General features: G+C 37.5%; 3 protein-coding genes and 1 non-coding gene across 6 annotated transcripts in view; 3 read left to right on the forward strand and 1 right to left on the reverse strand.

Moving 5' to 3' along the window:
- LOC119834900 (vacuolar protein sorting-associated protein 13D) overlaps positions 1-4,605 on the forward strand; it is a 32,031-nt gene extending 27,426 nt beyond the window's left edge. Inside the window, exons 61-70 of the mRNA XM_038359419.1 lie at positions 64-233; positions 329-661; positions 862-1,004; positions 1,199-1,352; positions 1,534-1,716; positions 2,045-2,219; positions 2,628-2,759; positions 2,980-3,152; positions 3,327-3,598; positions 3,715-4,605. Of these exons, the coding sequence (XP_038215347.1) occupies positions 64-233; positions 329-661; positions 862-1,004; positions 1,199-1,352; positions 1,534-1,716; positions 2,045-2,219; positions 2,628-2,759; positions 2,980-3,152; positions 3,327-3,598; positions 3,715-3,970 (1,991 nt within the window). The 3' untranslated portion in view covers positions 3,971-4,605. The remainder of the gene's footprint in view (positions 1-63; positions 234-328; positions 662-861; positions 1,005-1,198; positions 1,353-1,533; positions 1,717-2,044; positions 2,220-2,627; positions 2,760-2,979; positions 3,153-3,326; positions 3,599-3,714) is intronic.
- Positions 4,606-7,210: 2,605 nt separating this feature from the next.
- On the forward strand, positions 7,211-11,253 carry LOC119834965 (ester hydrolase C11orf54-like). Its single transcript, XM_038359533.1, has 8 exons — positions 7,211-7,350; positions 7,670-7,749; positions 7,991-8,089; positions 8,626-8,801; positions 9,191-9,370; positions 9,691-9,787; positions 10,289-10,455; positions 10,859-11,253. Exons 2-8 carry the CDS (start codon positions 7,671-7,673, stop codon positions 11,030-11,032), a joined length of 972 nt encoding a protein of 323 aa, XP_038215461.1. The 5' UTR covers positions 7,211-7,350; position 7,670; the 3' UTR covers positions 11,033-11,253.
- Positions 11,254-12,815: 1,562 nt separating this feature from the next.
- On the reverse strand, positions 12,816-22,268 carry LOC119834957 (E3 ubiquitin-protein ligase RNF34). 3 transcript variants are annotated; one of them, XM_038359519.1, is made up of 8 exons: positions 22,088-22,268; positions 21,788-22,045; positions 19,434-19,622; positions 17,485-17,586; positions 16,716-16,880; positions 15,959-16,156; positions 15,485-15,667; positions 12,816-14,670 (listed from the first exon to the last, which is right to left on the reverse strand). In XM_038359519.1, exons 2-8 carry the CDS (start codon positions 22,020-22,022, stop codon positions 14,495-14,497), a joined length of 1,248 nt encoding a protein of 415 aa, XP_038215447.1. In that variant the 5' UTR covers positions 22,023-22,045; positions 22,088-22,268; the 3' UTR covers positions 12,816-14,494. The 3 variants fall into 3 exon arrangements, with proteins under 3 accessions (XP_038215447.1, XP_038215448.1, XP_038215446.1); XM_038359520.1 differs by having other exon boundaries at positions 15,968-16,156; positions 21,788-22,268; XM_038359518.1 differs by having other exon boundaries at positions 21,788-22,268.
- A 787-nt stretch (positions 22,269-23,055) lies between these two features.
- Trnas-uga lies at positions 23,056-23,137 on the forward strand. The gene has a single exon. It is a non-coding gene; the product is annotated as a tRNA-Ser (tRNA).
- The last annotated feature ends 1,413 nt before the right edge of the window (positions 23,138-24,550 follow it).

A 24,550-nucleotide genomic window follows, 5' to 3' on the forward strand; every position in this document is an offset into this window, starting at 1 on the left:
CTTGTGTCTTGTGAAAACATTACCAACTGATGGAAACCGGTAAATAATTAGATATTTGAATAGGAAACCGCGTAGCGTTAGGGCTGGCGGGCGAGGCGGGCGAGGCGGGCGTGGTGCCGCCGGAGCAGCGCGTGCGCTGGCGCACGCTGCGCCCGGGCTCGGGCCGTCTCAGTGTCACGCTCACCGCGGACGGTCCCACCCGCCTCATACGTATCATGGACACTGTGCAGTCGGTGAGATAACTATTTCTAATTGTCTGTCGAATTACAACTATTACGCTTTATTATATCTTTTCTATTCTAATGTGGAACCATACACATGAAACCAGGAATCTACCAAAATCGAGTGTGCGGATGACGAGGAGGAGGAGCAAGCGAAGCTAGAGGAGAGCGCTGGTGATTCGGGCTCGTGGGGCGAGTGGGGCGTGTGCGTGTCGCTGGAGGGGCTGGGCGTGTCGCTGGTGGCGGGCGTGGAGCTGGTGTACGCGCAGTTCCTGGGCGTGCGCCTGGACCTGGCGCGGGACGCATCCGCCGCGCGCCTGTCGCTCTCCGTGCACGACATGCAGTGGGACAACCAGGTGAGGGCGCTACTCGTCACCATTTTGAAAATTTTATTTTATACAATAAAAAAAGGCAAAGACTTATTGATGCCTCTTAACTTATAGAAAACACGAAATTTGCTATTCTTCCAACTAGTTGCCTTGTTATCCGTACATTTTTCACCTCGTAATTCCTAGATCAAATTGAAAAAAAAATCAAATAATAACATAAACAATGTGGTGTACAGTTGCTGGGCACACCGAGCCCGGTGCTGCTGTACTGCGTGCCGGAGCGCGGCGGGGGCGCGGGGGCGGGGGCGGGGGCGGGCGCGGGGGGCGCGGGGGCGCTGCCCGCGCTGCACGTGGCGCTGGAGATGCAGCGCGCGCCGCCGCCGCGCTACAACGCGCGCTACTTCACGCACCTGCTGCTTGCGCTGCGGCCCATCGCGGTTAAGCTCGAGGAGAGGTACGTCGGCGTCTGCCTCGAAGGACCTATTTTACGTTTATCATGAGTGAAAGTGGGTTACTATGACAAACATTTAGAGGTTCATAATTAGAGCTATCCAAATATAAATATTTTATTTTGTTCGTAAGGGTGAAGTTGAAGTTTCATTTCTTTAATTGCATTGTTGTGATAACCGAGGAACGTTCCGTCGGCAGGCTGATCCTGATGGTGTGGCAGTGGCTCCAGCAGCCGGAGGGCGAGGAGGTACCGGACGAGGCAGAGTGGGAGACGCGGCGCGTGCTGGACGAGCTCACCGCGCTGCACGCTACCCGCTACTACTTCGCGCTCATCAAGCTGCTGCCCAGCCAGGTACTACTTAGGATCATTCAGAGTCCACCGTCATGAAAATTCCGACTCAAAAAATTTTTGCTTAAATAATTAATATGAAACGGATAATTATATACGCCAAATATAAAACTGGAGACTTTCATAATCACTCAGTCTCAATCTGTATAGTAGTAACACTTGACAGAACCCCCCTCCCCCGCAGATCCGGCTGTCGATGTCGACGTCGAGCAAGGTGGAGGGCGGCGCGGGCGCGCTGCGGCGGCGGCTGGGGCTGACGCTGATCCGCTTCGAGGACGCGGCCGTGGAGCTGGAGCCGTTCCTGCGCGCGCACGCCTTCGACACGGCGCCCGCGCTCGCGCGCGACGTGCTGCAGCACTTCAAAGATGTCAGCTCTCACTTTATTGTCACTCATCACCTATCACCTATCGCATTACTTGACCGGCGCGGCACTATTTCAGCATTGTCACTGCACGCTATTTATAAGGAAAACTGATAGATCTCAAATATTGTTTTCTTGGTTTCAAGTGATTGATTATTGGAAATTCAGTATTATTTGGATTTTCTTATTGAGATTCCCTTAGAGGTTTATCGTAAATAAAAATATATTCTTACCCATATATTATAGTTATATTTAATGTTCTTTTTAGTTTGTAAATGAATTCAGAATCGCGAGTTGCCATATTAAATAATTAATCAAATTAATTTGCTCTCAGGAATTGAAATGGCAAGCTGCTAAAATCCTGGGTTCAGTGGATTTCTTGGGTAATCCCTTGGGATTCGTCGCGGATGTGTCGGAGGGCGTGACCGGTCTGATACTTGAAGGAAATGTAGCTGCGTTACTACAAAATCTCACACATGGCATATCGAACTCCGCAGCCAAAGTTACAGGTAAAGAATAAAATCTATTGCTTGTTATCTATAAAAGAATTTTTTAAAATAGCATACCCATGAAATGCCTGAAATGCACAGAAACCATAACAAGATCTTAAATCTGTTTAAAATAAATTTTTAATTATGAAATCATTAAAATAAAATACTAATCATTTACAAGGAAAGAAAAATACAAATGTTTTATTTTGTGCTATCATTGGTTTATTCTATTAACCTACATGTCAACTGGCAATTGTTGCCGCTTGAATTGATGACTAAAGCATAAGTATTATAGTATTAAGTTTTTAATTGCTTTTACTCCATTGGACTTATCTTGTACTTAATAAAAAAAAGCTTCCAACTAGATTCACCCAAGTTGTTATTATTTTTTGATGTAAAGTTTTGATATAATGATGTGTTGCGCAGAGACGCTGGGCGACGGGCTGGAGCGCGTGGTGTGCGACGAGGCGCACGAGGAGACGCGGCGCCGCATCCGCGCGGCCGCCGCCGGCGCGCGCCTCGCCGCCGGCCTGCGCGGCCTCGGCCTCGGCCTGCTCGGTGACTGCCCACACGCAATCCTATATCCGGCTCGAAGGACCGATTCCTTTATATTCACTTCTTTATAAATGTAGTGTGCACCTTCGATCTCGAAGGACCAGTTATTTAGAATTAACTCTGTCTCTGAGAGTAGATAAATTTTTGGTATCTAAAGATAGTGTTCCATAATTATGTATGTTGGATGTTAATTTTATACTAATGTTTAATTGTGTTTGTGCAGGTGGCATGACGTCGCTAGTGAAGCACAGCTATGAAGGCGCCACTGCGGAGGGGTTGCCGGGGTTCATCGCGGGCGTCGGCAAGGGGCTCGTGGGCACCGTCACCAAGCCCGTCATCGGCGTGCTCGACCTCGCCGCTGAGACCGCGGCTGCAGTCAGGGACTCCAGCCGCAAGGTGGGACAACATGTCATATAATATCATATTGAGTTGATATAGTTTGCAAATGAAATATTTTATTAATTACTTTATGTTATGGTTTCAATTCACCAAAAAACAGATATTATTACATACATTCAATATGGTGGTAAATGGCTTCTTAATATTCTGATGCTAATAATTTGTGTGCAGGGCATCCGCGGGGGGCGCGGTGCGGGCGGGGAGCGCGTGCGGGCGCCGCGCGCGCCGCCGGCGGCTCTGCTGGCGCGCTACAGCGCGGCGCAGGCGCACGCGGCCGCGCGCCTCTACGCGCTCAACGGCGGCGACTACGCCGAGCGGCTGCTGGCGCACCGCGCCGTGCGCGACACGCCGCACGACATCCAGGCGCTGCTCTCCGACTGCTACCTGCGCATCTTCACCTGCAAGGGCGCGCAGCCGCAGATCGTTATGGAGACGCACCTCAGGTGCGCGCCCGTCGTTACGGGAATACAATTTTGTTACAGATTTGCGTAGAATTGATTATGAATATTTCACATGTTTGAGATCGACTCGAAAACGCTCACAATAATTTGTTCAACAGCAACCTGGTATCGTGCACGGCGGTCACCGTGGACGGGGCACACTTCGTGGAGCTGGGCGTGCGCGGGGGCTGCGGCGGGGGTGGAGGCGCGGGCGCGGGCGGCGGCGGCGCGGGGGGCGCGGCCGAGGGGCTGCGGCGGCCGCGCGTGCAGTGCGACTCTCGCGAGCTGGCGCGCTGGCTCGCGCGTCACGCGGCGCACGCGCGGCAGCTGCACCACGACCGCACGCACACGCTCGTGCCGCACGACGATGTATAACTTCCTCTACACGTAGATGTAGCTGTATATATATACGTTATAAATGCCGGCGTGACCGGATACATACACGCTCGCAGTATATGCGCACGCAACTGCTTGTGCCGCATGACGATGTATGACCTTGTGTACACACACAGGACTCATGTCATCTGTATATGCACCTTAGTACACCATTCATCTTACTTAAACAAAATGAATAAGTGCATATTTGTTATAGTTACTTTTACGGGTAAAATTACTGTGACGCATTAAGAACGCACGCGCACGCAATTATGCGTATGCGTTCTTATATGCGAACGGTGGTCAAGCTTACTGCTATGATTGTTCAATATCTTGATCTTTGTAGGTAAATAGTGTTCCAGAGAATATATGTATATAAAAGTTTTGAAGTGTTATGAAAATTATATTACCATACAAAAGTTTTTTTTTTTAAATTAAGTCTATTGCCTCAAGTATGTATGTAATATATAAGACCTGTTTTTAGAAGGTTAATACAGGCTCAACTTAATGACATATTTGTTTGTCTTTTTCTTATTTATATATGTATACTTACTTATACTGTTTTTGCTTATTATACAGGCTAGTATACTATTTGGACAATACTTAACGCACAAATTAAGAGAGTTCACGTCAAATTTGTAATCTTTTGTTGTGTATTTATGTTTGACGGTAAAAAAAAAAATAATAAATGTCTTAGTCATTAATGTCTTGAGTGATTTTGGCGATTATATATATATATATATATTATATATATATATATATATATATATATATATATATATATATATATATATATATATATATATATATAATGTTTTATATAAACTACTAACATCAAGAAAGATTTTCCGACATTGTGTACCGAGCAAAGCCGGGGCGACTATGAATAAAATAATTAAATTGTGAAATGAAATAAATGTTGAATATCGTTTACTGGCAACTTCCTCTTTATCTTATGTTAAGTAAGTGAAAGAAAAATTTAAAATGTTCGTGCCAATGAATAGAAAGTATATGTTGTGACAATAGATATAACTCGAGTCACTTTCTCTACACTCAATTTGTAGAATAATTTTTAATAAAGAAAAACATACAAGGAATAAGGTGAGACTCGCCACCCGTGTGGCTAAAGAACTCTCGAAAGGGTGTTGGACCATCGGGCACATGGCACCATCATCGTTTCGTAGTGCGAGCGCGACTGACTAGCGTGCGACTCTCTTTATTATTAGCATATTTATTTATTTTAGATACGTGTTAGGTTATTTATTCATTTAACAAAAAACTGTATATTTAAAATAAACTGTATATGACCCAAGGAAATCCAACTAGTGAATACATGCACTTCAAGTAATGTGTAAGAGGCATATTGCTCTGTGTAAACAATTCGCTCATATCAATATTGGTAATGTTTTATTTATTTTTTCGATAACGCGTGTTGTTCGAAAGTTTCTTGTTTTGGCTGTTACATAATGTTTTATGACTGCAGATAGAATAATCATATGTTTTAATTATTTATTTGATTTGGGTTTGAACAATATGTGTAGTTTTTATATTAAATATAATTATTAATATAAGTTTTTAAAATGAACATTTTAATATATTTAGTTATCTACCTATATTCTTTGAAATATATTTGAATTAAAAAATATATTTTATACGATGATGGTGGGTATGCGTAAAAGTATCGTTAAAACAATTTTTTAAAAGTAATTCTGGTCCAATTTTATATTGTGCGATTTTTTCAACATATTACTGCAAATATCGAAGTTTTTTTCTTAAATTCCTATTGTATGACTTATTAACTGTATGGGACATAAATAATTGTTGTAAGGCAATCTAAAGGTTAGCAGTGAAATGTATATAATTGTAAAATATAAGACTACTGAGGGATTCAATCCCGCGACTTACTTAGACTCTAGGACTAGTGAATTATTAATTAAAATTAACATCACAATACTAATTTATAACAGAGACACGACCGAGTCGTGTGCATTGTACCTTATGTAAAATGTGTATGGGCCCTTTCTATAGCCTAGGGCAATGTTAAAAATACTTTTCGCTTTGAAATGTAATATAAATTTATATTACATGGTGTTATATACTGTTATACTTTTCTCTGCATCCAATTTATACGTTCAGTTGTACAATGTGTCTGTTTTATTAACTCTTCGACTGTATTTGCTTCTGTTTATTACTCTTCGTGAGTTTTTAATCGGTTGACGTGATTTTAATGCGTTTGATAGGGAGATATTGTTTTGTTGAAATATTGTTTTAGAATTTGGAGTGGTAGGGACGTCGGTGACCTTTTTACCAGATGTTCATGAATGATTATATTATGTTTCACAACGAAAAGTCGTAATTACTATGCGCACATTTTGACTTACGATCTCTGCTTTGGTTCAAAATATTTTATAGTATCAGAACAGGGCTGTGTTCATATACTAGTAGAATTCAAGAGTTAGGCACTGCAATACACGGCGACTTATTCTGGACATAATTTATTAATACTTGTTTTTGTAAATGATGCCGTGTATTGTACCTATATTTATGTTTGGGAGCTGAATGTAATATGAGCAATATAGTTTGTTTGTCAAAGTGTTCAACGCACATATTGCCTTATATTTGTTATTTTATTAAGTGAGGAGAAAATGCAATGCTTCGATAATGTTATTTCAGTTAAGGGCGGTTGACTTATTTAATTTATTGTGTGCACTTGCAGAGTTTGAGTTATTGCTGAAAATGTATTAGTCAAAATGTTTGAAATATGTATGCCAAAAAAGTGTTTTGTTTAATTGTGGGATTTGATATTAATTTAAAGCAATAAGACTTGGTTGATGGTTGATAATAAAATATTGTTTACACGAAATAGTTTTATTTCTATACGTAACCTTCACATCACAGTGGTCGTTAATTGTTCGTAGGCACTTGAGATAAGGAAAGAATATGGCATATGTATGTAAATATATGTACAGGAAATAAACATGTCCGTGTGTCAGGATTATTTACAATTAGGTAGGACAAGTGCAACAAACGCAATCATCGAATTCGGCACGTGTAGTACGATACACATACAGCTTAACAGAGTTGGGTTATCCATTGACTATTACACTGATATACTATTCTATAGACTGATCAACTATTCTATATCTATATACTATATATATATATCGATAGGTTAATTGTATGTCAATTGCAACACAAACATCGCCACAGTTTAAAAGTTATTGTGATATAACTTGAGAGTAAAATACTATGTAAAATCGCCGGCCGGCGGCAGTCGCCAGTCAGTGTGGGTTCACCACAGACGCAGCACGTCGCCTCGATCACGTGGTCCCGGGAGGCCGTGACCTCGCTCTCACAGCTGACACCAAATCAACAAAAACGTACGTATGAGTTTTATAACTCAAGGGTCATCTATTCTAACCCGAAGATTGTCCGTATAAAAATTAGCTGTTAAAGCAGTCCCGATTGAAAGATGGTCACTTTAATTGCGTTTGGGACATTCTTGAATGTTATCCTCGTGAATGTAAACGCTGCGGCCTTGCACGAAAATATTGTTCCGAAGTGAGTTTTAAAAAACAAACTAGTAACGAAGCTATGAATTTGGTTACTTTTCGCTCTGTATTCTTATGCAAATTTAAGCATACCAATTTATTTTACGTCGTGTGTCATTGATAATAATATATGTTTCTGTTACTATAGCATGGCTTCGATAGATTATTCCAAGGTGCCGATTCAGGAGAAGCCCCTGTACACACCGCCGTTGGAAGAGGTGGCTGAAGGTAAGTTTATAATTTGATCGTTTTTCAAGTCTTATTTGTTGTGCCTCTTACGCTCGGGAATATATTAGAGTAACTTGCTGTTTTGAATTGTGGATTTAACGAACTTTTTCTCTATCACTTACTTTAAAAGGCTAAATAATTGTCAAAGCAAGGCATACACACAAAGTATAATATATCCATCCTTAGCAAATTTTACATAGAGATTTGAAATATATATTATCCTATAACATTCTTTTTATAGTTTTATCTCGTGGTCTCCGCAAAACTTTCGAGTCGGTCAGCGTCTCTGCAGAAGAATGTCCAGATCTCAGAAAAGCGCCGTTTGACCTGACTACTTCGGGTTTGTAAATATTCTATTTAGCAGAGAATATGTAAAGAGTTGATACAATTTATGATAAAGTTAATTTTCTTTTAAAAATACATATTAAAATCAATAAAATAATCTCATGACTTACATAACAATGTATACAAAAAACTTGATACTGAAATTTTATGGCTTTGTAATATTTAACTGTTTGAATAAATCAGTAGTATCTTAAATAAACATAGATATGGTACAGTAGCACTTTCACTGTTGTTATTGAGATAATGTGATGATTGTTATCTCATAGTTTCCTTCATGTTATAAATTATATCTTATGGCGTGTTCATAAGGTGGCTTTTATCTTAATGTCCAACACTTAATTGATGTCTACCAAAGTATGTTGTAATATTGAATCATAAATATGGACAATCATAATTTACCAAGGATATAAATAAAAGAAAAAATATATATATATTCTTCAACTTATTTAAATCTAGGCCTTATTTTGAAAAGCTTTCGAATGTTTTTGAGGAGAATTCTTTTTTAAAATATATATAATTTCCTTGCCCCAGGCTTAACAGGCAATGCTAAACTGATCGAATTGGGCGGGCCGCCGTACCTGGTGCCGCTGGTGCAGCGCGACAAGATCTACGACCTGGCGGCGCTGCTGCGGCACCTGGGGCGCGACCCCGCGCTGCTGGCGGGCGCAGGCGCTGGCCCGTGGCCCTATATTGGGGTTAATTGCGAGGTGATTGCTGGATAAACTATCATGAGAATCACTCGTAGAATCCAGAATCCCGATATTGATATATCAATTAAATATTGCATCGCTGTTTTAGCTCAATTTTTTATGCTCAATGCATCTATATTGATTGACATCATTTGAGCCGTTCTTGTGTGATAAAAATTCTAACTAAGGCGACTTTACGACGTACAGGTTTCTAAATGTGTAGGTACTAACAAAACATAATAACCTGACTCACAAAATTTGTAAAATTAAATTTCTAATAATAATTTTTTGCTTAAAACAATATGCTAAATGTATGAAATTTTTATTCACAGAAAAATGTTTTGTTAAAGGTATATTAATGTATTGTACGCCTACAAAACGAGTAGCTGATACTTGCATGTCCCCAGGGTATCATTAACATGGCAGTGCGCGACGGCTCGGTGGAGCAGGGCACCCGCATCGTGTCGGTGACGCCGGTGGGCGCGGCCAAGGGCAGCGGCCGCTTCCTGCAGCAGCAGCTGCCCAACAACGAGACGCGCACCGCGCTGCTGGGCAACTACTTGCTGTCGGAGGGGAAACCGGGCAAGGCAAGTACCTGCTCTTGTGGTTTTCATTGGAACACTTAGCACTTGGAAGAGTTGTGTACATTTGTCAACTGATGTATTTAGTAATCTTAATTATTAGATATATTAGATATATCGCTATGGTATTTCAATAATTAGATTAGATGATTTATGCAAAAGGGACTTATTCAGACGAATTATTATGATTAGTTCTTCTGGATTTAGTCCCGAAAAGTGAAAGTGTTAAGTCAAACTGGCGGTCGTCAAACTGGTGTCTTTTTCTAACTTTTAAAATATACTTTCAATTTTAAATTTCTTTCTTTAATGCAAGTATGTTGTTTCAGGTTATCAAAGTAGAAGTTAAGAAACGTATTGGACCATCGAACTTCATCACAGCAATCAGAGAAACCTTGAAAGAACATTATGGAGACAAAGTTGTCGGTAAGTTCAGTAATTACATTTTGTAAATTTATCACCTAGATTCATCATCAGCATGGGCTGATATATGTTCCCACTGCTGGGACACAGGCCTCCTATGAGGGTGCAGGCCATAGTTCACCACGCTGGCCAAGTGCGGTTTGGCAGATGTCACTCGTCGTCGAACTTTTTTTTTTTTTGATTCTTGGACATGCGGGTTTCCTCACGATGTTTTCCTTCACCGTTTTAAGCAGTGGTCATGTTATCCACATGCGCAGATAAATTGAAAAAATCAATTTATTTCCAGCACGCTCGCCCGGTCCCGAACTCCGACTTATCGATTTTGAAGTCCGAGGTTCTCACAACTTCTATCAATATCAATCATCTATATTATTAAGAATGAATTTAAAAATTGTTGTATAATTTATGCGCTGTACCAGAGACCTACCTAGTGAGTGCAGTAGATATTTGTTCGTATCAACTATTCAAAAAGACTAATGCAGTAAAACCCCTCGGTACGAGCAGGTCTGGGCGGCGCGTTCGTGCTGCGCGCGGGCAAGGTGAAGCACCACGTGATGCCGGACTTCTCGTCCAGCCCGCTCTGCTCCGACTCGGACGTGGACGCGTGGCTGCACTACTTCGAGATGAGCGCGCCCATCATGCACGTGGGCACGCTCGTCACCGGCGATATGGTGTGTATAGGGATCACTTTTGGTTTCTGTAGCTTGTACTTCTATGAACCAGTTTCTTGCTGACTTCTTGAAACTATATTACGAACCTTTGAATTTAATTCGTATTTTGATGATTCAAAAGCGCTTTTAAAGAAGTTTGGTTAAATAAGTAACAACTGATTTTAAATTTATAAAGAGAAGATTGTGACAGATGTTTTAGTATTCTGGATAAGGTTTTTATTTTTTATAAATAGATAACTACTCCGTATTGTTTTGTGGTGTCCATTAGATACGTAATCCGGTAAAACATTTATTTTTTATTTAAAATTACAATATGGATCACTCAGATCACAGATACACAAGTCAGAGACAATCAACTCATCATAACATTAACATCCAAGTAAAAAGGCAAATGTGCGTCTAGGGTCTGGACCTGCGCGTGCAGCACTTCCACGGGTACAGCGCGCACGGCGAGGGCGGGCACTACCACTACGACACGACGCCGGCGGAGGCGCACTACGAGGGCTACTTCGCGCTCGCCGACGCCGTCGTGCGCCTCGACCGCCCGCCCGCCACGCACTCCATCGGACGCGACTGATCCGTGCGGGCGAGTTTACGTTCACACCGCACTTTTATATGTAATTAAATGCAAACCTCGAACAAATTTTTATATTTAAGATTTACAGACGTGTTCATTACAATGGGTTCGAATCGTTTTACAAATATGTTTAAGTCGATTTTTTTGTAAATACTTTAGAGTCTATACGTATTAGAGATACGATCTGTTAACTGTTAATAAAGTACGTTACTATTGTTACACTTATGCTTTTTATTGCTTCCTCATGCTGCCCTTAACTACTAATTGCAAAAAAATATATTTCTGAAATACGTATGCTAGCACTTTTGCTACGACTGCCTACTAAAAGATATTACATTAAACTTTTAGCATCACAAGTTTCCTTCACGCGGCTAGCCTAGTATATGTAATTGGTTAACGATTGATTATTTTTATAAGTTGCAATAAAACTGCGTATTTAATTTGTCATCCCAGCTTAAAAAAAAAATTAAACGTTCAACTAGTATGCCTTGAGGAATCTACTTTATTTTAATTAAAATCCTCATGCTTAAAGACCTTACTGTTAAGTTAACAACTTATGTAGAAAACTTTTCAGAGCTTAGTTAAGTACAAATTGTTAACAAATTGTTAATAGACAATAAAAGAAAGTGGAAAATTCACGGAACATGTCTCTTAAGGACTAGAGGGCTATTCTCTAGCAATACTATTATATAATAAAATTTTGACAAAAAGAAATGATTTTGAATTTTAGAGCAAGTTCCAATTTTCAATCAGTGTGATTTTTAAATGCTTCCAATTGGATTCAGTCCTATAATCGTTGAAACATACAAACCGACACAGTCTCTTGCATTTCTATTTTGGTAATGCATATCGGTACTTAAATTATCAGTTGGTCATAATGGTCACATGAACAAAAAATAACTTTGGGTGTGAAATAAAAAACATTTGTTTGTGATATTCTATATTTACAAGTGATGGCGTTGTACAAAAATTATAAAACTAACAACAACGATTCGCTGGCGACTGTCTGCAGCGAGGGAACCGGCTTTCATTTCATTATATTTACGCTCCAGTCTTCTAAACTACATTTTTATTAATGTTGCATGAAAAACATCCTAACGCAAATTATTAATTTTACAATAACAAATTCATAATTTCGTCATATTTTATTTCATGAGTCCTATTTTATAAAATGTAGTAGAGCAATTGTATAAATCAAATAAAATATAATTCATAAAAATAATTTTAAATAGATGATCCATCTTCGTACAATGCATGAAAACTTTCCAAAAATTTCATTAAATTCTTCCATAAAAATATAAATGAGTCTTAAAATACGATTTTGATATATAAAAATAGCAATAACTATAACTATTTACAAAAACAATATTATAAATACATCAGTGCAATGTCGAGAGGCTAATGAACCGAGAGACCGTCTAGAGCATTCGACATACGTCTCTATAAATAATATAATTATTTTCCATAAAATTTCCATTATTTTCACGATAAATTTTTGACATTTGTATCAGATAATGAAAGTCAAAATTAAATATCTGTAAGAAAAACTTTAAGGGGATAACAGGAGCTAAAATGACGCACACACACATTAGTACAAGCAATGTCACCAATCACCGGTCTCGGCCGGCGCTGTCGGTACACACGCCGCACGCACACAGGCGTACATAGTATGCTCAGAAATGAGAAAACGCGATGTGTTAAAAAATATTGACTTATATATAACTCACTATTTATATATATACACTATTTATACATATTAATATGTCGCTGGAAGGATAATTTTTATTTAAAAAATCTGATTGCTAATATTTTGATCTTTAAAGAAAACGTTAAGAGGTATCTTTGATTTTTGTAGCATGATGGTGTTAGCACATAATGCATGTTTGTTTGTGTTTTTTATTGCAGTTGATCATATAATCGAATGCATTATAACCGCGCTTTAGCTCATGAAATACCCTTAAAAATATTAACGGTAGTTTATAGCTGTTCAATGTTACTCAAATTCTGGAATGTAAAATTTATTATTAAACTTAATATCATGAAATCATAATTCCAATTCCTATCAAAGTCGATTCTATTCTTTTCCACCCCAAAAAATGGCAAAGTTCTTTTAAATAGAGCGACAATCGACGTTGGTTCCTTTCCACAAAATTATAACAATGTATGTCGAATCTTAGACTAATCTAGGAATGAATATAACTACATTGCCTATTATGTCACATACATTTTTATAAATAATCCATAATATGAAGGTATTTAAAAAATTAGAGAATTGACAGAAAAAATGTAATCGCAGTTTATACCCTAAATTATCCGGCTATTTCTTGTATTATATTTTGTTAATTTAAAAATAACATTAGGGGCAATAATTGTATTTAAAATTCGTTAAAATTTAACTGTATTTCTCAACCGATTCCGATAATAGGCAATAAAGTTGAGTTTAAAGATAAAACATGTAACAATAAGCCTTTCTAAACCATTTAACTATCAAATAAAACAAGAGAAGAAGACTAGAACTCAAAAATCTTCATAACTATGATTTAGTCATTATAAGTCTGTCGACACAGCCTTGTTCCTTAAGTTTCTGGCTCCTGATAATTTTATTAGCAGAATATTTAGTATAAGGTGCTTTAGGGTAATTGCGGATGGCGGAAAAGTCCAATAATTAATGTTTACTTATTCAAGCCCTAATATTTTCATACTATATCTGTAAGGCTTATGATGAAACAATATTACAAATTTTGGAAATTGTCTTACATTCGCAACTACCCTAATGAACTAAATATGAGCAATATTAGTTTTAATTATTCGTTTTTTGAGAAGCATTTAGACTAAGAAGTTCAAGTGGAAATTGAAGCGTACAAATTATCATAAAAATGTGAAAATTTTCTTGTGGACAGTATATTCAAAAACGATAGATAGTCAATGAAGAGTTTAGAAATACGATTATAATAACTGAATGACGTTGAAAATGTGAAGGTTATAAGAGTAATTTTAAAGTCATATTTAAGAGTAATTAAAGATTTGCAATTTCATAGCTAAATATTGTCCTTGGAGGCAGGAAATAATCCTAGATTGGCATTATAGACTTAATAGCCTTTGCATGGGCGCAGGAATGGGTATAGAGTTATCGTGAAAAGGTCATGATGGGAAATTTTGAAGTACTAGGTACTAATACCACATCGTGCGTGCTCCTGGATAGCCGGGACACAGATAGACGTAGGGTGGAAGTGGAGGAAGAAGAAATTAAATAGGACAGAAGGAGAAGGAAGGGTGTTTGATTGTGGCCCAGGAACGAAAGAAGAGCCATATTGCGATAGGGCACTTGGGCCAGAACTAGGTAGATGGGAGTGGCCAGGGGGATGGCTAAGCAGTAGAAAAAGCGCATTATTACGGTGGGGTTAGGCGGAGTGGGAGTGGGCGTGAAGCATGCGGGGCAGTGGGGGCAGTGGGGGCAGTGCCTCAGGAGCGGAAGAAGCGCACGGCTCGCACGACGTACTGGCGGCAGATGGGGCACTCGGCGAGCTGCTTGGCGCAGGCCGTGCACGCGGCGATGTGCCCGCACTCCAGCAGCACGCACTCCAGCGGCGCCGCGAAGCAGATCTTGCAGCACTCCTCCAGCGGCAGGTTGTCGATCTCTGCATCGATATTCAAATTTCAATTTCCATACAAAAAATGAATGAAGATTTAAATTTTATTAACAAAATTATATGTTTAAGTAGCTGGCCAAATTAAGCCTCGTACCTATTCGTGGTGAATATTTGTTGTGCAACAGTTGAACGACAAAGTTGCTGGAAACTTATTGAAATGTTGTCAAGCAATTTACAAATGCGTAACGAATTCTGCAACACGCTGTTATTAAGTGATTTGTTTCAACTTTCTTGCTAAACAAATGTTTACCATAAATATGGAACTTTAGCATACCAGGTCTGTTTCTTTCGACAGTCGACTGTTGTATTTGTGTCCTAGCATCCAGAGCGGGCTACGGTAGCGAATTAAAAACGTAAGTACTAACAAGGAAGAAAATGACGCAGAACATTTTCTTTTTTTAATATAGTCAATCCAGGTTTATTAACCGTGAATGTTAAACGAATTTAGAAGCCACCGATAATTGGTCTCGAGTTAGTAATAAAAAGAAAATGTTTAACGTTAAGTTCTTCAAACACTACATGTTTTAATATGGCATTTGATAATGTTAGCTTCATATTATTCTTGCAAAATTATTTTCATTTATACAAACTTATACATTTTATGTGTATACTAAATTATACAAAATGGTGAATGACAATTTAGATAGTTTTTCGACTAACAACATAAAGTTCTAAAACTGTCGTATGAATTAGTAATGAGTGCCTCAAGGGTCATATCTTGGACCGCCATTTTAAACAAACTGTAACTGAGGACTACATATTTTATAAGTACTTGTTTGTACATTTCATAATATGAACTCACCATCTTTATACTTAGCATGGTCCCTCCACAGCAATTTCGCCCTCTCGAGGAGGTCTTTCCTCTCGAGGCAGCCGCGGTATTCCACGCGGTTGCGGGTGAGCAGCTCCTTCAGCTGTTTCACATTTAGCGCGTCCAGGTCTGACGCTCGCTTTATGTTCTCCAGGTTTATATGCTTCGGACTATCTGTAAAGTCGATTTCGTTTATTGCCTTGTGATGAAAGGGATGGTGAGAAAATTTAAACACTTATCGAAAATGAAATCTGGCAAAGTACACAATGTTGATCACCAAATAATACCATTAACAAAATCATAAGGAAACTATTTTTTTTTACATGAGATCCATTAAAGAAACTAACACATGACTCCAAATTAATAAAAAAGATGACAAACACGAAACAAAAAGGTGTATAAACAAAACACAACATCACACAAGGAAACACCTAACCAATAATTAATCCGCATTTACATTCTCACAGGGCATACCGTCCCCATCCTTGAGGTCGTCCTGCATGAGCGGCTCGTCCTGCAGGCTGGCGGTGTCGGAGCGCGCCGTGCCGCCCGACTCGGGCCGGTACAGCTCCAGCTCGGAGGCGGCGCGGAGGATCCTCTCCCCCCCGCTGCCGCCCGACTCGCGGGGGGGCACGTTGTGGCTTGTGATCAGCACTTCCGAATCTGGGGGGAGAAATATTGTAAACGTATAGGTTTAATCTTATAGATTGATCAAATTCCTGCTACAATCATAATGAAATCAACGGGCTGAATGTGAATCTTAAGTATTTTGATGTTTACAAATCTGCTTCTACAACAATGGATTAGGAAAGTTATTTTTATGAATTAGCACACAGATAGTTTGATATTATAATTCAAACAATATCCTACTATATCCTACTAATGTTAACCTACTTCCTACTAATATTATAAATGCGAAAGTTTGTAAGGGTGTGTTTGTGTTTGTTGCTCTTTTACGCAAAAAGTACTGAACCGACTGCAATGAAATTTGGTACATAGTCAGCTGGACAACTGGAATAACATATAGGCAAAATTTTATCCCAATATTCCTACGGGATACGGACTTACGCGGGTTAAACCGCGGGGGGCAGCTAGTCAGATTTACAAAGATGGCATACGCATTTTCTAAATCTTTAAACTGAAGCAGTAGTATAGTGGTGTAATAGTGTAGAGATGCAGTAGTGCAATGTACAGTGGTCTACTAGATACTGGACATCGTTACCGTTGGGCAGCGGGTCGGCGGGCGGGCGGGCGACGAACTCCCAGCCGGTGTCCTCCAGGTCCTCGATCTCGAAGCAGTCCGTGGTGTCGACGCGCGCGCTGCCCGACGACTCGCTGCGGGACACCGCCGGCTCCGGCGCCTCCACGCGGATATCTCGCTCGCCACCTTCATAGTCAAATCTTACATTTATTTAAGTATTTCAATGTAATCCTTTGCTTATCCTATTTTTTCTATAGATTTCGAGTCAGAGTCGGGCGGTTACTCGTAACCTTCTTCTTTGAATCTTCTCCGTGACACTAATTTCGTGGCGAGGACATGTTAGCAAAAGTTTTCCTTTGCGTACAGAATGACATAAAACGAAATTTTTATATTATTGTTCTTTTCTCGGGTATAAACTCGAAAGTATTATAAAAAAAATTCATTATCATACATTTATTTTTAATGTATCACACCATACTCAAGTAGTACAATGCACACTTCGCCTTTAATTTAATGTAACTTTTCATTACACATAAATAAATTAGTTTGCTATGTAGTAGATACAAAAGTTGTGAGTGTAAAACCTTACTATAGTTGTGGGTTAAAATCTCTGTGAAACAAACTAAAATTTTTCACACTCACCGGCTCACCCTATAAGTTTACGTGAGTAAGAACTTTTGGGTTTGAGTTTAAATCCATAGAATCAATGGAAGCTATACAAAACGCTACAATAGAAAAATGGGTATTTTTTACTAATTTATATATGTATTTAATATAAAAGAACAGTTACCTGGTGTTGTTGTAAACAATCTATCAGCATTATTTATATTTGGCTGGATGTTCTCCGTTCCACTGGACGGAGTGTGTGCATGAGCTGAATTAAAACAACTACCTGAAATTTAATTATCTATATGTTATCAAAAATTATTTTTTTCATTTTTTCTTAATTCATAATTTTCATTTCTATTTAAATACAAAATTTGGGCTGATATACTTTGGAAGAATTAAAGTCTCAATATGGCAATAAAACACACAGGTTTGTCCCGAAAAAAAAAAAAACTATGAAATAAATCAACGAAACAGGAATGCATTTGATCCATATACACGAGAGAACGCAGGGGTTCTCTTTAAAGTAAATACTAATTATATTTTCTATTGAGGTAATGAAACTTTTTTTTGGTATAAATCCAAGTGATTTACCCATTTTAAACCATTTAACTTTACTAATACATAGACTTTCTTTGATTTAATTTCATCTGTACTATCTACACACACACACACACACAATAAATTTCGATCGGTGAACGCCGCACGGCATACCTCTAATCGCTACCTAAGCGTATATCTTACATTATTAGAGGGAATCCCCGAAATGGAATTCGATCTTACGCATAGACAAATTGTGGGTTGCCATATATGTATGTAAAAATAGCTGTTTACGTAATCATCACCTAGAACCTTCCGCACCCCATGTCATATAAAATAAGCAAAGCAGAGACCCCCGGCCCGTAAAATGCTCACGTAATACTTTATCGACTCCATGATAATACAAATTATATCAGCATATTGTAATGCTAGACAATCCGTGTCAACCTAAGTACCTTTTCAATAATTCAGGTAGTTTAGCAGAATGTTATGCCTCATCACCATTCTTCATACTTAGCATTACAATCGCTTCTAATATACTTTAAACCAATTTTATGGAGTGATTTTTGTGTATGGATATATTGAGAAGGCAAGAGTCACATAGGTCACTTTATACCATGGTGGATCATCATTACATTACCACGAGATCCATTATGATTCGTAATTAAATAAAGCCTAAATTTAAAGATTCCGATAGATGACGCTATATTAAAATGTGACATCAATGACAACTTCTAATTTCCTTTGACCACGTCGCGGGCAATATCAATTATATAGTAGTTAATATTTTATAGCTGACTCACGTCACATCACATTATTACATTATAAACAAATATATAAATATATATCTCATATGTGCTATGTCAATACAGTGTCTCAATATATTAAGATTAATTGATATCGAAAATATACATTGTTTATGATTCAGCATTGTTGCTGATATTTATTAGATTACCTTTGTGTCTTATCTATGATAGTTTTTCTTTGCAGATAAGACCATTGAGAAATGTAAGTAATCATTATATACAAATTGCAATATACATTAAAAGCCAACAACCTAAACTTATATTATAAAAAGAAAATAATTTTTATTTGTGTGTTTATTATGATCTAAAACAACCTTTTGACGAATAATTTTCATCATGGGAATTGATGAGAAGTGCTTTTATTGAAATTGAAAATTATTTGGGAATTAACCGACAAATGCAGGTTTATTCAAAAGATACATAGTATATGCCTCATTTGATAAAAAAATCCCAAAACCAAATTTAGATAATTTAAAGTCTAGGATGGATTGCTTAACGGTTTAATTTTTATCTCAGCACATAATTTGATGATATTGATCATTCTATTCAACAGAGAAGCTGCTAAATTTCGATTTTTAATTAGACTCCTATTTATTTATTTATTTTGAAAAGGTACTATAATTATTAAGTTCCAATATACTCGTAAACTAGGAACGTCGAACAATACTTTGACACCTCGTGGCCTCCGACATTCGCACCAGCCACCACCAGTAATCCTGGCGGCTGTTAAAATACTTCATAAAATAATTCTTCTTATTGTAATATAAGTTAATACACAATATCTCACTTCTATTAGGAGGTGGAGCAGGCTGCGCAGTGTTCCTCAGATCAAAGGTAGATGTGATGAAGTCGTTAATATTATTGGTGATGCCTTTCAGTGTGCTGGTGAAAGGGCTAGCGCCGGCGCGCGACCCGCGGCGTCGGTACGCTGAGCTGTTCACGTGTGAGATGCAGAGACTTAGTAGCTCTTCTTTTTCTGACAAAAAATTTCAATATTAGATATTAAAAGGAGTAATCTTTTCTGAATTTTGGCCAGAGTGGTCTACACAAAATGAATGATAGGAGATATAACAATATCATAAAAAAATGAAATCTTCAAATCACACAAATTCAGGAATTTGAATTTTGAAATTTTGAAATTTACTGGATAGATTAAAAATTAGGTTAGACTGTGACAGTTAGTTAAATTAGTTTAGGTACTTATTTTAGAGTGACAGGCATAATGCATTTTTTTTGATTTTATATAATTTTATCATGGTTGGTTGGGGCAAAGAGAGAGCCAAGACTTTCATAGTAGAGGAATCCAAAACACTAATAATACCACCAACAACACCGGACTTTGACAGATTAAACTAAATTCAACCATAAGTCAACCTTGTCCAGATAGTAGACTTTCGTTGATGTTAGTTTTTACCAGTGTAGCATTATCTTATACCTTTAAACGAGCAATTCTTGTATATATATATATATATATATATATAATTGGGATCTCGGAATCGGCTCCAACGATTTTCATGAAATTTAGTATATAGGGGTTTTCGGGGGCGATAAATCGATCTAGCTAGGAATTTTTTTTAGAAAATGTCATATTCGTGTTTTATTCGTGTTTTTTTTTCCTGACATCTATTGGTGAATAATAATACTATTTTGCTTCGTAGATAGCTGGACAACTGAAATAATGTCATATTCGTGTTTTATTCGTGTTTTTTTTCCTGACATCTATTGGTGAATAATAATACTATTTTGCTTCGAAGATAGCTGGACAACTGAAATAACACATAGGCACTTTTTATACCGATATTCCTACGGGATACGGTTACGCAGCACGCTTACGCGGTTTCAACCGCGGGTCACAGCTAGTGTATGTTAATATGAAACATAAATACTTGTTTCTGTGGATGTTACACCCTAAAATACATATGGATAAGGAAATGACAGTCATTATCAAACATTCATACATAATATAAATACACATAATATAGACCTGAATTTTCAGATTTAACTCAATAAAGATTATAATATAACTTCTACTATGATGTGTGCCAAACTTACTTCAAATTAATCAGTACTTCATCCAATACATAAAAAAATGACAACCCACTGTTACAATATCATTTGTTTATTTAAAATTCAAACAATCAATGATAGCTAATGGGCTAATATGAGAGTGAACTGGTGTTTATGGTCCCCCCATCAGATTCCGTGACCAATACTTTCCTGGCTGTTAACTCGTAGAATGTATAAAGTGAGAAAACTAACTCATCTGACAAATTGTCAAGTCAGAATAGATAAATGTAAAATAAAACATATATTAATTATACATGCATGTTTTCAAGTCCTCTACTGCTCTAACCCATCAATGGTCTGTCTGAATCTGCAGTTGATGGTCACCATACTTAATGGTACGCTTATCTTAACCACTGCACAACTTTTCAGCCCGGAAGAAATGATTGGCCTAATTTGTTGCCAGCTAACAGATCATTACAAGAAAATATTAAGATCTTTACAGCAATAGATAGCAAGTCTATTTATTTGTTAGATATTATAATGTATCTAATGAACTAATCAAGCTTGTTATATTATTTTTGTAACTCAAACTCAAACATTTATTTATTCAAATAGATTTCTTTTAGAAACCCTTTCAATCATGCATACATAATGTAAAATTAACCACTGGTTTGGAAAGTAATTTCTACTGAGAAGAGCAAGAAAGAATTTCTGTATTAAATTGTATATAACTTAGAAATGAGCAATCATGTGACTAGCCACTCATCCCACCTCCGTGTTGACCCAGGATATTAACAAAATTAATACAGCCTTTGATACTCATAAATAATGTAGCATTCTTTTGTTAAAATCATATTTGAATCAGATCAGTAGATCCAGAGTTCATCTTCTGCAATGCTACAAACTTATCCAACTCTTTATAAAAATAATATCTATAGATAATGTTGAATTAATTATTGTCTTCTATTATTATACATGCCTAACTGTTATACACATATTATAATAGTAGACAAAAACTTAAAAGCAAGTCATCAATGACTACACAAATAAATCATGCATTAATAAGTTTTCCTGAGGTCAAAGTTTGCATAGATTTATCTAATTTTCTAGAAGGTTCCCAATTGCATAACTTACCCACACAGCCTCGCGTGGAAACATTTTGTCGCTGGAGGAAGCATTGGAGATCGCGGACTTTCAAATGAGCTATGGTTTGTCTGGACAGAGGTCTGGTGGAGAGCACCCGGCACGGGGCGCACATAATTCCGCCGCCGCGGCGCAGGCACGCGCTGCAGTAATACCGTTCGCATTCAGAGCATGGTCGTTTTCTTTTGAACACACTGAACTGCACGGCGCAGCTCTCGCAAGGCATTTTACATCCGCGTCCTTGTATTCACTAATCACAACACAAAACTCATTGGATTTCACTAAGAACCCCACTTCCAGGCTACGTCCAGTGCCTTAAATTCATTATTGATTGATTCAAAATGCTATTTATAATAACTTAAACATAACGAAAGCCTGCGTTCTTGTTTGATTCTTGTTTTTATGTATGGCCCTGAAGGGCAAGAAGCAGGGTAGGGGCAGGTACACGCACAACTTCGGAGTTCTGTTAGTGATTGTCAAACAGTCAACTTGACAATTGACGTAGATAATCATTTATTCGACGTATGAGTTAGTGTTGCCAAGCTTGATTAAAACATAAATCTGACTTAATTTTTTGGGTTGATGACAATTTAAAAATTGATAGAAATAAGGATAAATGATCACGCGTTATTTGAGCTAAGAGCGATACTGCGATTAACTCGTTATAAATAAAATAAGGTAGCTATAATTAACCTGTACCTCCATAAATTATGTAAAGTTAGTGAAAGAAGGCGGAGTCCTATACAAAGAGAAAAAAATATTATTTTAGTTTTGCCAGGAGAACTACGTATCTATTTGAGAAATAAGGTGCGTAGCCCACACAAAAAATCTGCGAGCCTTTGTCCCATATATATGCATTATACAGAGGGAAAGGAAATATATGCACACACACTACACACTGGGCTGGGCTGTTCGAATCCAACACTATCCGGATTCATATTATAAATTTTATAGAATCTATCTTTAGAACAATTTGATCAAGCAATAAACCTTAAATAATTTGATTCACAATGCACTTATTTGTTCTTGTTGTAAGAGTACTAAATGATAGAAATATACGCTATTCTTAATAGAATTAGAATAACATTTCAAAACGATTGAATGAACGTTTTGAGAAATGAAAATGATTTGAATACGATTAGCAATTGTAGCTGCTTAAGCATTTCAATAAGAACCAACTGTGTCAATAAAGCTGCAGGTAATTTGTTTTCGACACAGCCACATTCTAACGATATTTTATTTCCACGTGTAACACCACAGCTGAGGTGTCCGAGTGGTTAAGGAGTTGGACTTGAAATCCAATGGGTTCTACCCGCGCAGGTTCGAATCCTGTCCTCAGCGAAGCAACTATTTTTGTATATTTTTATATTTTTTGCTCAACTTTTTGTAATAAAACGAGAAAATTTACTAAAAACTATGATAAATCGATGAGCTTTAATCACAAATATCCTATCCTATTTTATCCTATTCCTATTAACTAAGGATGATTGTGTGTGTGTTTGTTACTCTTTCGCACGAAAACTACAGAACCGATTGCAATGAAACTTGGTACGTAGATAGCTGGACAACTGGAGTAGCATATAGGCAACTTTTTATCCCGATCTTCCTACGGGATACGGAGTTACGCGGGTGAAACCGCGGGGCGCAGCTAGTATTAATGTAATTATAATTTATAGAAATTGCTTAATTAGCTGCTGTTACGAAAATTATCATTCAGAGACACAAAAACATGGCATTTGTGTAATAAATATGCAATTGACGTGCCAAAATAAGATTAAGGAAAAAAATTCAAATACGCCGAGAAAAAGTTGATGTGTTTCTGTGAATGTGACACATTCATTAAGGAGTGTTGTTCTGCGAAATATGATCATAAGCGGCCTACTTAATGTGATCCTCTGCAATTTATTACCCAAGTGCACAAAAGCAGGACTGACTTAAATCGACCGTGCATATTTTTTATAAGCTTTGTGGTTTAGGATTTAAGGGAAATAAATGAACGATTTATGATAAATTTGACAATTGTTAATATTCAAATTCTTTACTTACATATATATTTTTAAACATGTCTCGTGTGAAATAAGGAAGGTGTTCAATATAAGCTTAGAATTCCTGAAGTTGGCTTTTATTTTAAAACATTTATTTTAAATGAGAATAAATAATGTTCGACATATACAGGGTTGTATTTTGTTTGGTAATCTCAGAATCTGGTAGAAGAAAAATCTAAGACAGCGTAATATGGATGACATCTCCCTAACAAACTTGACAAATGAATTGACAGGAAATCCAAGAAATCTGGAACGAAAAATACAATGGATTATTACACCCTTTTTATTAGCTTCACCTGTATGTTTGTTTGTAACCGACTTCTTTGGGCGCGATTTTGACCCACTTTAAACGGCCAGATTTCGTTCAAACTTTGTAGATTTATTGAGGACCGATGACAATACACTAATTTGATAAAATTATTCCATTTTTCAATTTGCAAAATATGATAAAAGCGTGGTTTTTAGTTTTTTTAAACTATTATAATATATTATTTTTACACAAGTGTAACTAATTATTAATTATCATTTGACAGTTAAAAGCTTCAGAATTGAATATAGGTCATGTTTAAAGGAGGTTAAAATACATTTTAGGTTGCACTCTGCAGTGCACTACGGCCAGTGGGTCAAGAAGATGCTTATATCATGAAGTACAAGTAGCTCTGTATGTGTGACTTAGCTGTAAATCAATATTCTTTTTTTTTTAATTTTG

Source organism: Zerene cesonia, chromosome 20, assembly GCF_012273895.1.
Source record: "Zerene cesonia ecotype Mississippi chromosome 20, Zerene_cesonia_1.1, whole genome shotgun sequence".
NCBI classification, from domain to species: Eukaryota; Metazoa; Arthropoda; class Insecta; order Lepidoptera; family Pieridae; genus Zerene; species Zerene cesonia.

Bases quoted from the DNA above. Each gene is read 5' to 3' on its own strand.
- LOC119834965 (XM_038359533.1), top strand. From the start codon at position 7,671: ATGGCTTCGATAGATTATTCCAAGGTGCCGATTCAGGAGAAGCCCCTG. The intron at 8,090-8,625 runs GTTTGTAAATAT...TCCTTGCCCCAG, and splicing joins GTTTGACCTGACTACTTCGG to GCTTAACAGGCAATGCTAAA. The intron at 9,788-10,288 runs GTAAGTTCAGTA...CGGTACGAGCAG, and splicing joins TTATGGAGACAAAGTTGTCG to GTCTGGGCGGCGCGTTCGTG.
- LOC119834957 (XM_038359519.1), bottom strand. From the start codon at position 22,022: ATGCCTTGCGAGAGCTGCGCCGTGCAGTTCAGTGTGTTCAAAAGAAAA. The intron at 17,587-19,433 runs GTGAGATATTGT...ATTAAATTTCAG, and splicing joins TGCTCCACCTCCTAATAGAA to GTAGTTGTTTTAATTCAGCT. The intron at 14,671-15,484 runs GTGAGTTCATAT...ATATCGATGCAG, and splicing joins CCATGCTAAGTATAAAGATG to AGATCGACAACCTGCCGCTG.